Below are 14,718 nucleotides of genomic sequence, written 5' to 3' on the forward strand. Positions count from 1 at the left end.
AAAAGAGCAAGTTACCTGTGCAAAGCCAGCACCAGCATATCCTGCCCCAACAGCACCATACCCACCACCAACCATACCATAGCCCAGAGGAGGTGAGTAAGTGGGAAGTACAACTGACTTGTGCGAATTTGATGCACTGGATAGCTTCTGATCTGCCTGTGGCTTGGCGAGTGAGCATTCCAAAGTCTGGCCTGTCCATTCCAGAAAACTTAATGCTTAACATGTGTAACAGTTTCCTGTCATCAAGTAAAACAGATTGGAAAAATAGCATTGAAAAAGGGAAAGAAAAAGTACCATCAATTTCATACTTCTCCGTATTGTTCAAAGCCTTCATTGTACTTGACCTATCAGCAAAATGCACAAAACCGTATCTGCTCTTTTCTTGTCCAGCTTTAGCGGGAGGGAGGGCCACTTTTGTGATCTTTCCATGATGTTCAAACAGCTCCTTCAGCTGATCCTGAGTTATGTTTTCTGGAAGGTTCTTTACATATACTGCTTTGACCTGTACTAAGCACCATAGTCTGAAATATGAATAATTACTCAAAGCATATGCACTGGAAAACAAGCCAATATTTCATTTGCAACCACATGAAAGCTAACTGTTTAGTTCAACAAATAGCAGTGGCAAATATACAATATAAAACAAAATACAACCAAAGATGTTTTAGGACGTTATATAAAGAGTTTGTTTGTTTTGGATTATTTTATAAAAAATTCACTTTCAAACAATAATTACTGGTGAAGATTCCAGCGTGTTTTTTAAAGCTTTTGAAAATAACTAATAACGAAAAGTTACTGCAAGTAGTTTCTAATAAATAATTTGATTGTGGTAGATGAGAACGATAAAAAAGTTATATTTGTAATGTAAAATCATAAATTAGCTTTAGCCTTGCACAAAAATCTATACTATCAAATATTATACAATATAAAAATAACTATTTCAAACTCTGAGCATTTTAGTCTTGCAACTCTGAGCACCACCCATTTCCGTTGGCTGAAACCCACCCCACCCATTTCAAACTCTAAGCATTTTAGTCTTGCAACTTTCAAAATGTGGAAGAATATACACAAGCATAAAAAAAGCATTTTAAAATGTAAGCATGAGAAGCAATTTTGTTATTTGACAAAAACTATGTCTGAGTTCCCACATAGAGACTTTGGAATTTAGTAGGGCTTGGACAACTACTACTGCATAGTTAAGAACCTTTTGCTGATGAGTGGGTATGGCAAGGATGTGCTCTCAAGAGTTTTAATGACTTCATGAAGAAGGGTTATATGGGTGAGTATTGGTGGTCCAAGCTGAAATGGTTATGTTCAGTTTTCAAGGAAATGAAGGGGATATAAGGTTGGCTTGCTGACTGAGGTGAATTAGTTAAGGAGCGGAGTGATAAATAAGGAAATTAGGGGTTCGATTCCCACCTGCAGCATAAATCTAACAATTACTAACAATACTAACATCACATTGGCTGTTACCAACAAAAAAAGATAGAAGGAAATGAAACAATTAGAAAATAGATTTACAAATAGGATATATGGAGCAGAGTAGCTGGGTGCAGAAACGGCCAGTCTAGGCAACAAATCCAGAGCTCAGCCAGAACAACATCATGACTAGTGCGATTGTTCATAACTGTCAGTGCTGTATAAGCTTCAATGGCCGTGAAGCCCCACATTAAAATTGGTAACTATGGTTACAGTTGATGATATTGGAGACTCATTATCCATGTTAGAAAGATTTGATAGGTGGAGGTCACAACGGAATTGTAGGGTTGCACAAAATTTTTATTTCGCAGAGGTCAATGTATGGGATGATGTCAAAGTGGGTTTTATATAGGTATACTAGCCAAATTACCTTCAGCTGCCATTCATATTCCTTTCTTTTTTCTTTTTTTTTTTCATGTCAGGTGATTGGTACATCATGATTTTGTTTTCAAAAAATTGACAGAGCTAAGGTTTTAGGGTAATGTACAAAATTGAAAATTACATTTAAAAAAAAAAAGGAATATGGTTTTGCACTAATTGACAGAGCTAATGGTTTAGCACATTTTGAAAATGACGCGACTTAAGTGTACTTAGAGGAAAGTTGAAAGGGGTTGTACTTTTCCTTTTCCTGTAATTACTTATTAACCTATGCCTAATGCCTATGTTAGGATTGAAAGAAGGAGTAGAGTGGAGTGAAATGGTAGAAGACTAGATTCTGTTGATGGGATTGTTTGAAATAGAACAGTGGAATAATATGGAATCTGATGCAAATGTATTCCATTCAATCACAACCTACACTTAATTATTTTCTCTTTAATAAATACATGCGGGAAGTTATTTGTGAAATTTTAAATTCAAGTTATAAAACATATGATAGATCACCTGAGAAGATGCAGAATCAGAATTCCTTGGGTCAGCCCAGCTTACTGTTGGAGCATTATTGTCGAGTTTAAATTTTGAGTTTGACATCTTTTGCCTTGAATAATCTGCACAAGCATGATTGTGATACTCAATAAAAGAAAATCCCCGATTACGGCTAGAACTCTGTGGATCCTGTAACAATGAAATAGTTAACTAGGTCAAGGAAAAGATTACCCCATGCAATGCACTTCATAGTTTTAGTAACATGAAAATCAAAGGCATTGAACAACATGTGTAAAATCAAACCACATAACATATAGTAGAAAATACGATGACGAACCTTCAACAGTTCCACAGAAGTAACTCCAGGGCCAACCTCGGCAACAACCTTCTTCATATCTTCTACAGTCCAATCTTTAGGAACATTACCAATGAATAACCTATGCTTGACTTGAGATGGTGAACACTTTATTCTTTTTCCCTGGAAACTCAGAAAGGTACGACTTAATTCAAATAAAAATACTGCAGGCATTCAACGTACTGGATAAAAAATTTAGAAATTAAATGACAAACAAACTAAAAATAGAGACACGATATCCATGACCTATTGATAACCAGTTAACAATATAACCACCAAAGATTACGTAAAATTAAAAAAATTAAGTTGACGAAAATACCTCAAATTTAGATAATATTTAGATAATAATACAAATACAACAGGCAGTCAATGTAACGGATAAAATATATAGAAATTATAATACCATCAAGCTAAAATAGATACACAATATCCATGATTTAATAATAAACAGCTAACAGTTTAACCACTAAAGATTACAGAAAACGGCAATAATTAAGTGTGCCAACAACCTTGAATTCAGAGTTGTTCAACTCCTCAAGAGCCTTAGATGCCAATTCCTTTGTTTTGAAGGTCACAAAAGCATAACCTTTTGAATCTTTTCCCTTCATAACCCTTACCTGTAACAAAAATTGACCAGTTTAGAAATTAATGTGAAAGGGAAAAAAGTATAGAAGAAATTTATAATCCATTTATCTTACCTCTGCCACTTCTCCCACAGATTGACAAAAGGCCCTTAAATCTTTTTCAGAAACTTCGTGAGGAATTCCCCCAATGTAAACCTCTGAACCATGAGGTGGAAGTGCAAGAAGCTCCGCGTGTTTCTTTTTCTCAGCCTCATCCTTAGTATCTTCCACTCTCATGTCACCTTCACCATCTGATGGCTTACTCTCTTCCTCTGCCTCTTCTTCCTCTTCCTCCTCTTCCTCTTCCACTTCTACTTCCTCCTCTACTTCTTCATACTCAACCTCTTCATCCGTTGTCTCCTCTTGATTGTCCCCATCAAGGTCTACCTGCTCACCAGAATCTGTGGGTTTTTCAGGTTCATTGTTCCCCCCTGAAGACTCTGAATTTTGGCCGGGTCCATCTTTCTGTCTTGTCCCGGGCATTTTGTGTATCTAAAAAAATCAAGCTTGCAGGGCAACTGTGAAGGAAGCACAGAAGCCAGAAGCACACATAGAAGAGAGATTGAAAATATGGAAAGGTGGAAACAATATGAGTGGCCAGATGGAATAGCAGAGTAAGAATTTTGTTTGAAACTGTTCCATGAGGTATGGACCAAGGAGTAGCAATGTGATCGATTCTAATGGTAAATTCAGGGTTCATCATAAAAATCAAGAGGATAACAATGCTCAACAGGCCAATCAAAGACTCAAAACAAAATCTACGACGAAATGAATTTCAAGAAATTTAGATGCCAAGAGTTGCCCAGAAAAATTGTGGCCAGTTAAATTGTTGTATAACTATTTGTCAGGGGACAATGTACACAGAGGAAGAGAGGGGAAAGAAACAAAAGTAACAAATAAGAAACCGAACTACATGTTTATAAAAATAAATAAATTATATACATATATATAAAAGGAATATTTTACATAGTATACAATAGACTATAGAGAGAAAAACAAAAGGCCATTACAGAGCAATATATCATACAATGATGTCTAACCTACTTATAGCATGTGTGGATAATAGTTTGCAAAGCATGGTTTGATAGGAGAGTAAAGCAACGTTTTCTTCATTATGCTCAAGCCAATCTTTAAGACTTAAAAATCACGTTTAAATGCAAACCAAAGTGATTTTGCCAAACATGTCAATTAAATATGAAAGAAACTCAGTTTACACACCACAAACTGAGGTTTGGGAGGTGCAAAACGCAATCCAAACACGAACTTATACGTTACAGCATGAAACAAATAAAGCTAAAAGCCATGGTTATTAGAAAATATATGCCTCCACAAAGAGGTTCACGTTCAACGATTGGCTACGTAGAATAACCTAGCGAAACTCATTGAATAGCAATGAACTAACAAAGCATGACTCTTCTATTTACTTTGTAAGATTACAATAAGAATATGCAACAACAAAAAAACTTATTTACAACAAGCATCAGCGAGGAAAACGGAAGTACCTGAATGGAAGCGAAATCGAATTCGAAATTGAAGTAGAAGCTCTGAAATGGTTTGTGAATTTCAAAACCCTAAAGTCCCAATCGTTGTCGCGTGTAATGGTGGCCGAATTCACTATTGATCGGCGGCGTCTAGAGGGGTTTTGCATTGGGCCTTAGGACCGGGCCTTTTACATCAACATCGCCTATCGCTATTTTCTTAACCAAAAACGACAACTGCAACATACTTATTCATTAATTAATTATTTTTATTAGACAAAAATAGAATATATGAACATGTATCACTATAAAAGTATAGTTTTGACTTTGAAATATACATGTTTTTATGCTTTTCATTTACCTTTGAACATATATTAAGTCACAAGTTTAATAGACTTCAATTTAAATATTTTGAAGTATAAAATAAGAGGGAGAAGAAAAATTTAACAGAGGAAAGTTGGAGTGAAAGAAAGAAAGTAGAGATATGTTTGTTACAAATGAGGGAAGGATAGGGGAATAATTTTTAAGTAGAGACATGTCTCGTCCCCTATTCTCAAAATTCCTCAAAATGGAGGGAAAACTAAACCAAATTAAAGAGGGATTTTACTTCACACTCCTTCTAAAATTTTAACCAAACATAAAGATCTTCTCCCTCCCCTGTAAACATTTCCAATCAAATACACCATAAACATAAGTTGTTCACTTCGGAGAATTTTCGTCAATTTTTATAGTCAAAATGATAAATATATGATTTTTTTAGAAGAGTAAAATATTAATTTATAAATATGTTATGCTTAATATTGAATTATGGTTGTGAAAACAACTATAAGTTTGTGTTTTGAAAGGTAGTTTTGAAAGGTAGTTTATTTTGAGAATATAGGAGACGAAAAAACAATCTTTCATTTTGAAATTATTTTTAATTGATGGTCAATTATTCTAAATTTAATCTTCTAGAAAATAACGTGTAAATGCTAACAAGCATTTATTTAATTTTTGAATTGTAAGTTGAAAGTGACACATTTTTTAGCGTCTTGGTCTCTCAGTTGGTGTCAATCTACAAAAGGTGTCAACTTGATCATCAGTGTTACATGTTTGTTGCACGAGACTTTGTCCCTGATGTAAAACATTAGATGTTAGTCTTAAAAAGTATAATTGTTCATATTAATTCAGGTATGAGTAGTACTTTTTTTTTTCTCTTTAATAAAAATGCTACTAAAAACTTAAAATGATGGTTCTAATCCAAAATGAGTTTGTTGAGAAGACCCAAAAGAGAATAATGTTTATTGGGATAAGTGATATTAGATGTGTTAATTAAAATATGGATGTTAATTTGGGATTTGGAGAAGGGGTTCATGTTGAGGATAGTATTATTTGTCTTACAAGATGTTCAACTAGACACATTTATCTATATGTTGTCTACAAGTTGTGTTTGGAGGGTAAAGGTGGTTAAAGAATTTTAGTTTTTTTAATTAAAAGAATTCATTGCATTTCATTCAATGTCAATCTTCATGCATAGTGAAACACAATACTTAATTTTTTTGCTCTCAACGAAAATGGTACAATTCAAAACTAAAATAGAATGACAACTTGTAGAGACAATGGTTTGTGATTACATTTGTGCTTTTATTTTTGGCTACTCTTATGCTTTAGAGGTAGATGTGTACGATATTAATGACAAAACTTTAGGCGATATATAATGAACTGAAAGTAGCCTTTGTTAGAGGTTTCAAAAACATCAATATCATATCACATTCTCAAGTAGTAGTGTCCTCAATTTTGAAGAATTGTTCTCATAGACATTTATGTTATGGTCTTGTTAGTCATATAAAGGAGATGTGTGCACAATTTGATCACTTTAAGTTAATTCATGTCCCCTGTATAGTCAATTAAGTAGCGGATACTTTTGCTAAATTCAGTTTTTCTTCTTCTTAGATCGATCATATTTTTTATACAACTCTATATTTTTCCTCCCTCACCATGTTAGCTGATTGGGAGTTTGGTTGCATTTCTTAAAAACTTTTAAGTTTTGTTTTTGTTCTTTTTGGGACTCAACCCCGCTTAATGTCTAATACAATTTACACTGGTTTAGAAAAGAAGAGTAATGTTGATAGTCACCGATAATCATCCTAAATTCAAAAACCTCATATTTTGAATGATTTAAAACAAAAGTCGCAGTTTGAAAATCAACTTATTCACCAAAAACAAGAAAAACAACTTCAAAAGTAACATTATAATATTTTGTCTCAAACACCCATTGAAGGGCTTTCAAGAAACCCAAATTATCCCCTTCAATAATCAAAAGATAGTGACGACGGCGGTCAATCCTAGTTAGAAATAAAATTGTCCATGTGATATTTTAGTTGAACAGTTTTAGTTAAATCTACGTATGATGTCTTATATGAAAAAATCACTTATATGTCAAAATTTACCTATTGGGGAGACAAGTGCTAGAGATGATGGGTTTACCAAAACTCAGAATTGGAATTTTCAAACCTGGAGAAGATAGGAATGCACATACGGAGACAAATGGTAAACACTTGACAAAGCTACAATTGGTGTGGGATCACAAAATATAGAGAACAGGGCAAGACTGAGAGAAAAATCCATGGATTGCAGACTGCAAGATCTGGTTGCTCACGATGGTCTTTGCACAAGGTCCCAACGGCTCCTGTCACTGGTGGTATGACGTCAGGCAAAAGTCACAATGAATCTGATGCGATGATGGTACCTTCTTTGTTCACAGCAGTCAATGGCAAAAATATGAGGGAGAGAAGAGAGACATTGTGCAGTGTGTAAAAAACAAAATAGAAACTTTAAATCCTACTTGATCTAACCACTAAAACTCATTATCCACTCTAGACCACTTATAAAGGTTGTCAACCATGAATTTACCTCCGATCATTTACCCTATATATGTATTTCTTGCTCTAATAATTGACATATAGTAATATTTTTTAGTCAAATTTAACATAAACCAACAACACTATTTCTCAATATATCTTCTGAAAGGGATCAATCCTGGGGCTAATATAAAAAATTAAAGATAACAGACAAGTGTTTTAAAAATCAGATTACGATTCCTATTACGCATGGACCCCCAAAAGTCTCTAGATTTCAATTATAATAAGCAAACATTATTTACCATGAAAACACGAAACAAACCATTTTAGCTAACACAACGGTAATGTCTCATCTAGTTTTTCCATATGATAGAGAAGCCTTTGTATAGTCAGACAAGCTTGTTGTAAATAAACTCATAGGAATAAGTGTTTAAATTCTCCATTTGCAAGCTGACAAAGCTTACAGTAGCTGAACATATCTGCCAACAGGGGGGAAAAAATCAGAACCCACAGCTTAACATGCTTACAAAGTTGAAATTTCACTTATAAGAATCATAGTGAATAAAAATTGTAACATTACGTTTAAGTGTCGTGTCTTAAAATCAATAGGACAACCAATTTGAGAAAAGGGAATTAAAAAACATTACCAATTGCATCACCAAAGTTGGTCCATGTCTCAGCACGGATGGACTTGTCACTGTTAACGATACCGATAACTTCTACAAAACTTGTAAGAGGAGCTGGTGGGGCTGATCCTTTTACAACCATCTGCTTCTCATCTGGTGATTTTCCGATGACAGCTACACCATCAGATCGCACAACCTGCATCACTGTACGAACCCTCCTTCCAACATAAAAGGGTAACAGTTCTGCATTGACAAAGACTGCGGTTTTTGATGCATCCATCTTCTGGAATATGCACAACAAGATTACTTGATTTGGAGTCAGAAAAAACAAAACATATATAGTATGGATGATTGGTCTAACAAATGTAACACGGGCACTTCAGATTAAATACATCTTTAATATCTAACATATTCCGTGTACACATGTAATTTTTTTTTTTGCAACAAACAATGTTAGTAATTAGCATTATTAATATTATTAGTATTTTGTTGAGGATGGAGATTGAATCATCGACCACTTATCACTCTACTTATTGATTCTCTCACTCCAATCATCAAGTCAATCTTATATCTCCTCCATATACACATGTGATTACATTCATTAGCTTTCACTTTTCCAAATTATCAGGGGTATCTACGTCAATTTGAGGATGTGGTTCATAGATTGAGTAGAATGAGCGAAATATAGTGTATGGCATTTCGTTTGCGTTTTATTTTAAATAATTAAAAGAATGATAACTAAGTAATCTCAATTCATTCATCCAGTCAAAAACAAATCTGAGTTATTCATTTCTTTCTTTCTTTCAGTCCAATCCATCATTAATTGAACTGTATTCTATCACAATAAAAGAATCAACATAAATCCCCACTCAAGTTATATCTGAGAATGCAACAATTGTTCAATCACTATATGAAATGTCGTTTGTTTGAGTATGGAAAGATGAATTGGAAGGATTGTTGAAGCTTAGTTACCTGATTAATTCAACTGCAGATGCGAATTGCTGATAAACGAAGCGGCAGTTAAGAAGCACACGAGACGAGACCCGCGAGCGCGCCTTTTCCTCTGGAGAATCTTTTATGCTATTCATTCCCTCTCGATTTATATAATAACACAAGAATCTTTTGAAATTTTTTATGAGGAAAAAGTCACAGAAATACAAGGTTATAAACACTAAACTAATTTTATACCATACTCCAATAAAAAACAAGTATTAGATAGTTATTTTTAATTAGTTATTAAATAAAAATCAACGGTAAGATGGATAGTTCATAGTCGTGACTCATTTTATATTTATTAAAATTTTCAGATTAATTAAGGCTATACATCAAATTAAAATTCATATTTTTGGCATGTTATACTAAAACATTTACACTAAATATTACTATTTATTCATTTAAATACCTTAAACTTTGAAGAAATTAGACAATGGTCAAATACCCAAAAAAACAAACATATATTATTAATTACAAAACAAAAGGACACAAACAAATAATAATAATAAATAGGACTGAAGTTTGTTCATAAAATAAAACACAGTACAAGAACCATGTTCTGTTCAAGAGACAGGCAGATGAGGCATATTCTAATTCTAATTATATTATAATAATTATAATTATACATGAAATCTTCAAATTCTTAAACCATCCACAATTACATGCAATTGTTTTTGGCCATCCATAATGCATTTCCAAACTACAAATGAAAATATTGGACCACAGTACTTATATTTGCACATCTCATTTCTACCTAAATTTCACCAAACTCCGGGGGACAACACTTGTTACTATGAATTGACCTAATAATGGAAGACAATTATTTTCACTAAAGAAATCTAAGTTCTCCCATGATATTGTTGAGTGTCGACCATCTTTAGAAATTTTCAGTTTTTGCTCCCAAATCCACGAGGAGTTGGCCTTGATGTCGAGTCAGCAAATAGGCTCCTTGACTGCGCTCTCTTTCTCCTCCTTGCAGTGCCAGGTGGAACCTGATATGGGCAGAATGCAGAAAGCAAAAGACATCAAATATTCGGATAAACAGTGTTAGAAACCACTGTATAGCTTCTTTGAAGCTTCAGAGAGAATGAGATATTAGATTTGAGAAAGTGTAAAAGGATTCATTGATTCAAGAGTTAGTTACAGTACACTATTTATACCTTGATTAATCTAGTTGAATCTTAACTAGAGTGGTGGTAACTGATATGGTTACCTGTTAACTAAAGCTAACTGAATGTGGTTAATGAGTAACTATCTTATAGTGAGTGAGTCAACTAAGTTACTTACTCTAATAAACAGAACGCATACACAAATACACGCACAAGATTCACAATAATGGTTCTGAATTTTGTTCAACTACTCCAATTAATGTGATTTCTTACTCTTCATAACAGTATTTTAGACTCAACACATTATTTTAATATAAAAATCATCATAAGTAACCATTTTTTGAAAAAGTGTGCATTTGCTTAAACAACACTTGTAATTAGATAGAGGGACTCGTATATGAAGAAAATGGAATCACCTTTTCCTCTGTTTTAAGTGCTTCTTCAAGATTACTAAGTGTTGGCATTGATCCACCTTCCATTACACCCATTAGGTTCTTCATCCGAACACGCATTTGAAATAGTTGAGCTACAAGTTGGCTTACCTGACAATATAGTTGTGCATTTCTTAAAGTAAGAATGTATAGCGCCAGTATAGAAACCACAGTTTCGAAGGTCATTAAGACAAAACAAGTAAAAGTTTGAAAGAAAATTCATTCTACTTACCTGCTGCTCTGTTTTCCCCGACTGCTGAGCAACTCTTTTCCTCCTGACAGGTGATTCTGCCAACAGCTCTGGCTTTTCCCTTTCCTCTGGAAATAAACAAGAAAGGTTGGTAAGCAAAATCAGTTAATCCAGATTCAACAGATTGAAAGGAACAATCACAAAGTTCTCTTCACAATAACAAAAAGCACAAAACTTGCATCATAACCATGTAATAACCAAGGGGATTTGGAGTGTTTCATTCAGTTTTGTTGGAAAAATTTCATCTGATGACCATTTGTTCATTGATGATGTGCTACCGATAACACAGAATATGTATATGTGACTTAGGTAAATATACTATAAAAAAAAGCAGAAGAATATACCAAATAATACCACCATTGGAAGCCTATAAATGTAAAACGCACCTGTCTCATTCAAGCTGAATTCAAATGGAAAATATATATATATTTTATCGATAGCATAAACTGGGACTAAGGAGAGAAGAGAGTTATCATGCCTCACTTAAAACAGGTGTAAGCAACTGGGTTAAAAAAATCACAACATTTGAAACAGACAGAAAAATTATTATTGGTCAAAAATTCAACCCGACTAAGACAAGTTTTTTATTTACTCAAGATACTCCCATGTTAAGAAACAAAGTTACATATATATGAACATGATTGATTAATTTTTGTATCAGAAATATGAATGCATTGATTAGTATAAAGAAAGGACCAGGGGTCATTGCTTCTATCATCACTTCCATATTCTTCAAATTCTTTTCTGCTTCTCGAATTTGAGCAGGAGTAACCTGTATGCATGCAGATCAGACGACAAAATTAGCAAATATAGAATCAAAACTTGAAATATAGGAAAAAGTAAGCAAATACAATCAATGCTAAATTTCAAGGTTCATAGACCAAAATTGGAAGAGTGAGTATAATTGCCTACTTTGTTCCCAATTGCTATATGCCTATAAGGCACAAATGCATGCAACTTTCATAAATAGAATTATTTAGGATAGTTCATATGCTGGTCCATACCTTTGCCATACCAGGAATCATGCCAATGACTCGAGACACAGAACCCATTTGTGCAACAGTACGGGTTTGCTTTAGAAAATCATTAAAGTCAAACTTTGCACTCATGATCTTCTTTTGCAGATCTTCAGCATCTTCTTGACGCATCTATAATAAATGTGGTTGTTAACTGAATATTTTATTTTTGTTGTGTCAATGACAAGACAGAAATATAGTAAGACTTACAACTTCTTGTGCCTTCTCCACAAATGAGAGAACATCTCCCATTCCTAGTATGCGTCCTGCCATTCGATCGGGGTAAAAAGGTTCAAGATCTTCCATACGTTCCCCCCGACCTACCAACTTAATTGGCTTTCCAGATACCTACATCATGGAACTACCCAATCAAACAAAGATATAATAGAAAGGAGAGAGCTTCAAATGTTGGACTACATCAATCACTTTAAAAGTTCAGAAACATAGGTAAAATTGTCGTTTCAAAAAATCAACTAAATATAGCAAGACCTCACATAGCTAAGGGCAAATCGAAATCTATATATAAACTTAAAGCAGCATCAGTATATTTTGGCCCTGAAATATGTCGTTCAAACTATCTTTCTAAATCCAATGTGGTTATAATGAAGTTATGTAAACATACATTTCAATTGCAGATCCGCCAATGAATCACGAGTTCTTAGGACAAAGCTTACCGAGAAGATTCACAAAACATTTCCCTAGGCACATACATTCACTAATTAGAGGCAAAATGCAGTTGACATAAAATCCATTACCCTAGAAAAGTTTGTTAAAGGAAAGATTGAAGGAGAAACAAAATCTTAACAGAGAACTCCTTTGTATACAACTTTAAGCTGATTCGAGAGCGCCTAACATCTCCCAACAAATTCTGAGTTACTTACTAACTACCTACAAATTCCTCCTTAATTCTTATTTATAGAGCACACCCATGCCCCTTAACTAACGATTGATATACCAGAGGCCCATTAAGGTCCATACCTAATACATAATTGACACAAAGGATCAAGCAAATACAAGAACAAGAAGGACGATAAGAGTTTTTGGTCCTTGTGCAACTATTGATCACGTTTTGTAAATTAACAGAACTAACTTTCAATATCTTGTAATGTTGAAAATTCTGGTATAGAAAGGTAAACACTGAGAACGAATGTAGCAGTAATGATTGATATTCTAAAGTAAAAAATAAAGACAGCTAAGATAAAGACAAGCAAACCTCTTTGACACTCAAAGCCGCTCCACCTCTTGAATCACCATCTAGCTTTGTCAATATGGCACCAGTTATTCCAATCTCAAGATTGAATGTAGTCACCAAAGCTGTTCACAAGTAAAAAGTAGCAATGTCGGGATTTTGGGATGGTTTTGGTTGTCATAGTATAATAATCCTGGAATAAAGTTATACCAAAACCTAAGTAAAAATATGTTTTTATGGTTTCTCAATGAATCACCCGTGAGCAATTTCCGAGACCAACTCCTTTGAGGATTTGGAGCACATTTAAGGGTTGTCTCTCCAAAATGGTGAATTTTCGTATGTATAAGTCAAGGATTAAACCCCTACCTACGTGCTTAAGGAACCTGAGCCGCTTTCCTCTTGTGACCACAACATTTTGGTAATAAAAAATATGTTCAGTGATATACCAACCATTAATTTAGAATCAGTTTAGAAATACGAATAATTTATTTTTATAGAAAAATATTTTCTTTTTCATGTAAAAGAGTAAATACGTACAACTTTACTTCTGAATACCTGCTGCTTCTTGCCCTGTCATAGCATCCACAACTAACAAGACTTCTATTGGATTCAATACACGCTTCACTTCTTTTAACTCGTCCATCATTCCTTTGTCTATCTGTTTCAAAAGAAATAACAACCTTGATGAACCAAACGGAATTTATTCAAACATTAAAAAGATCATTAAATAAGGAGGCCGGCGGTTTGAGTGATAACGAGGTTAAGGGGTCAACTACCACCACTAACAAAATAACAACTAACATTTGCCATTTCAAAAAAAAAAATTATTCTTTAGAACATTTCCAATCAGATAAGTAATTACCTGCAGCCTACCAGCAGTGTCAACAATAACCACATCAATTTTCTTCTTTTTGGCCTCTTCAAAACCTTGTTTAGCAATTTCAGAAGGTTTAACATCCGTACCAGCTGTATAGACAGGCACATCCACCTGATACAAGCTATAACTAATTATAAATATGTGACAAGATGCCAGTAGTGAAAATAAAGAATAAGAGATGAGTCAAATTGGATCTTGGTGTTAGATGTCGGAATTCAATTTATTTAAAAAATAAGAATGCTCACAACATATATCTTGTTTCCTACATATTTTTATAGCCTGACAGATCATTTTTTACACTACAAGATGCTAAAGCGCCAGCAGATTAGCATAATTACTGTAGTTCAGGAAACACATCAATTTTATTCTACTACAATATACTTTCTTCATCTGATTGCGTTTCACACTAGCAACTAGCTATCAGCAACAAAAGTCTGCAGGCTCCACTAAAAAAACTACATTTAACTAAACATTGCTTACTATATTTAAAGGGGGTGTATTCATACAGAAATTGCTACTTGTCAACAGCTTCAATACCTGTTTACCCAAAATAGCAAGCTGGTCAATAGCAGCAGGTCTGTAAACATC

At 34.0% G+C, this 14,718-nt stretch overlaps 3 protein-coding genes across 5 annotated transcripts in view; all 3 read right to left on the reverse strand.

The window, feature by feature from the left end:
- Positions 1–4,963, reverse strand: part of LOC101513896 (heterogeneous nuclear ribonucleoprotein Q) — a 5,951-nt gene extending 988 nt beyond the window's left edge. Inside the window, exons 1-7 of the mRNA XM_004494142.4 lie at positions 4,824–4,963; positions 3,397–3,813; positions 3,208–3,315; positions 2,681–2,821; positions 2,362–2,532; positions 295–502; positions 16–191 (exon numbers count right to left, since the gene is read on the reverse strand). Of these exons, the coding sequence (XP_004494199.1) occupies positions 16–191; positions 295–502; positions 2,362–2,532; positions 2,681–2,821; positions 3,208–3,315; positions 3,397–3,804 (1,212 nt within the window). The 5' untranslated portion in view covers positions 3,805–3,813; positions 4,824–4,963. The remainder of the gene's footprint in view (positions 1–15; positions 192–294; positions 503–2,361; positions 2,533–2,680; positions 2,822–3,207; positions 3,316–3,396; positions 3,814–4,823) is intronic.
- A 2,426-nt stretch (positions 4,964–7,389) lies between these two features.
- LOC101513581 (replication protein A 14 kDa subunit B) lies at positions 7,390–9,397 on the reverse strand. Of its 3 annotated transcripts, none has more exons than XR_012162335.1 (4): positions 9,238–9,397; positions 8,287–8,548; positions 7,942–8,118; positions 7,390–7,527 (listed from the first exon to the last, which is right to left on the reverse strand). XR_012162335.1 is itself a non-coding variant. In XM_004494137.4 (3 exons), exons 2-3 carry the CDS (start codon positions 8,543–8,545, stop codon positions 8,054–8,056), a joined length of 324 nt encoding a protein of 107 aa, XP_004494194.1. In that variant the 5' UTR covers positions 8,546–8,548; positions 9,238–9,397; the 3' UTR covers positions 7,892–8,053. The 3 variants fall into 3 exon arrangements, 1 of the variants encoding a protein (XP_004494194.1); XR_012162336.1 differs by having other exon boundaries at positions 7,409–7,530; XM_004494137.4 differs by lacking the exon at positions 7,390–7,527 and having other exon boundaries at positions 7,892–8,118.
- Positions 9,398–9,837: 440 nt separating this feature from the next.
- LOC101515087 (signal recognition particle subunit SRP54, chloroplastic) overlaps positions 9,838–14,718 on the reverse strand; it is a 6,558-nt gene continuing 1,677 nt past the window's right edge. The window contains exons 6-15 of the mRNA XM_004494143.4: positions 14,668–14,718; positions 14,116–14,241; positions 13,809–13,911; positions 13,278–13,378; positions 12,275–12,412; positions 12,053–12,196; positions 11,745–11,820; positions 11,031–11,116; positions 10,784–10,909; positions 9,838–10,250 (exon numbers count right to left, since the gene is read on the reverse strand). The exon at positions 14,668–14,718 is cut by the window's right edge and continues 25 nt beyond it. Of these exons, the coding sequence (XP_004494200.1) occupies positions 10,146–10,250; positions 10,784–10,909; positions 11,031–11,116; positions 11,745–11,820; positions 12,053–12,196; positions 12,275–12,412; positions 13,278–13,378; positions 13,809–13,911; positions 14,116–14,241; positions 14,668–14,718 (1,056 nt within the window). The 3' untranslated portion in view covers positions 9,838–10,145. The remainder of the gene's footprint in view (positions 10,251–10,783; positions 10,910–11,030; positions 11,117–11,744; positions 11,821–12,052; positions 12,197–12,274; positions 12,413–13,277; positions 13,379–13,808; positions 13,912–14,115; positions 14,242–14,667) is intronic.

The sequence above is a fragment of the Cicer arietinum genome, chromosome 3, assembly GCF_000331145.2.
Source record: "Cicer arietinum cultivar CDC Frontier isolate Library 1 chromosome 3, Cicar.CDCFrontier_v2.0, whole genome shotgun sequence".
Lineage (NCBI taxonomy): Eukaryota > Viridiplantae > Streptophyta > Magnoliopsida > Fabales > Fabaceae > Cicer > Cicer arietinum.

Excerpts from the sequence above, each read along its gene's own strand:
- LOC101513581 (XM_004494137.4), bottom strand. The coding sequence starts at position 8,545 with ATGGATGCATCAAAAACCGCAGTCTTTGTCAATGCAGAACTGTTACCC. Across the intron at positions 8,119-8,286 it reads CAACTTTGGTGATGCAATTG|ATATGTTCAGCTACTGTAAG; the intron begins GTAATGTTTTTT and ends CCCTGTTGGCAG.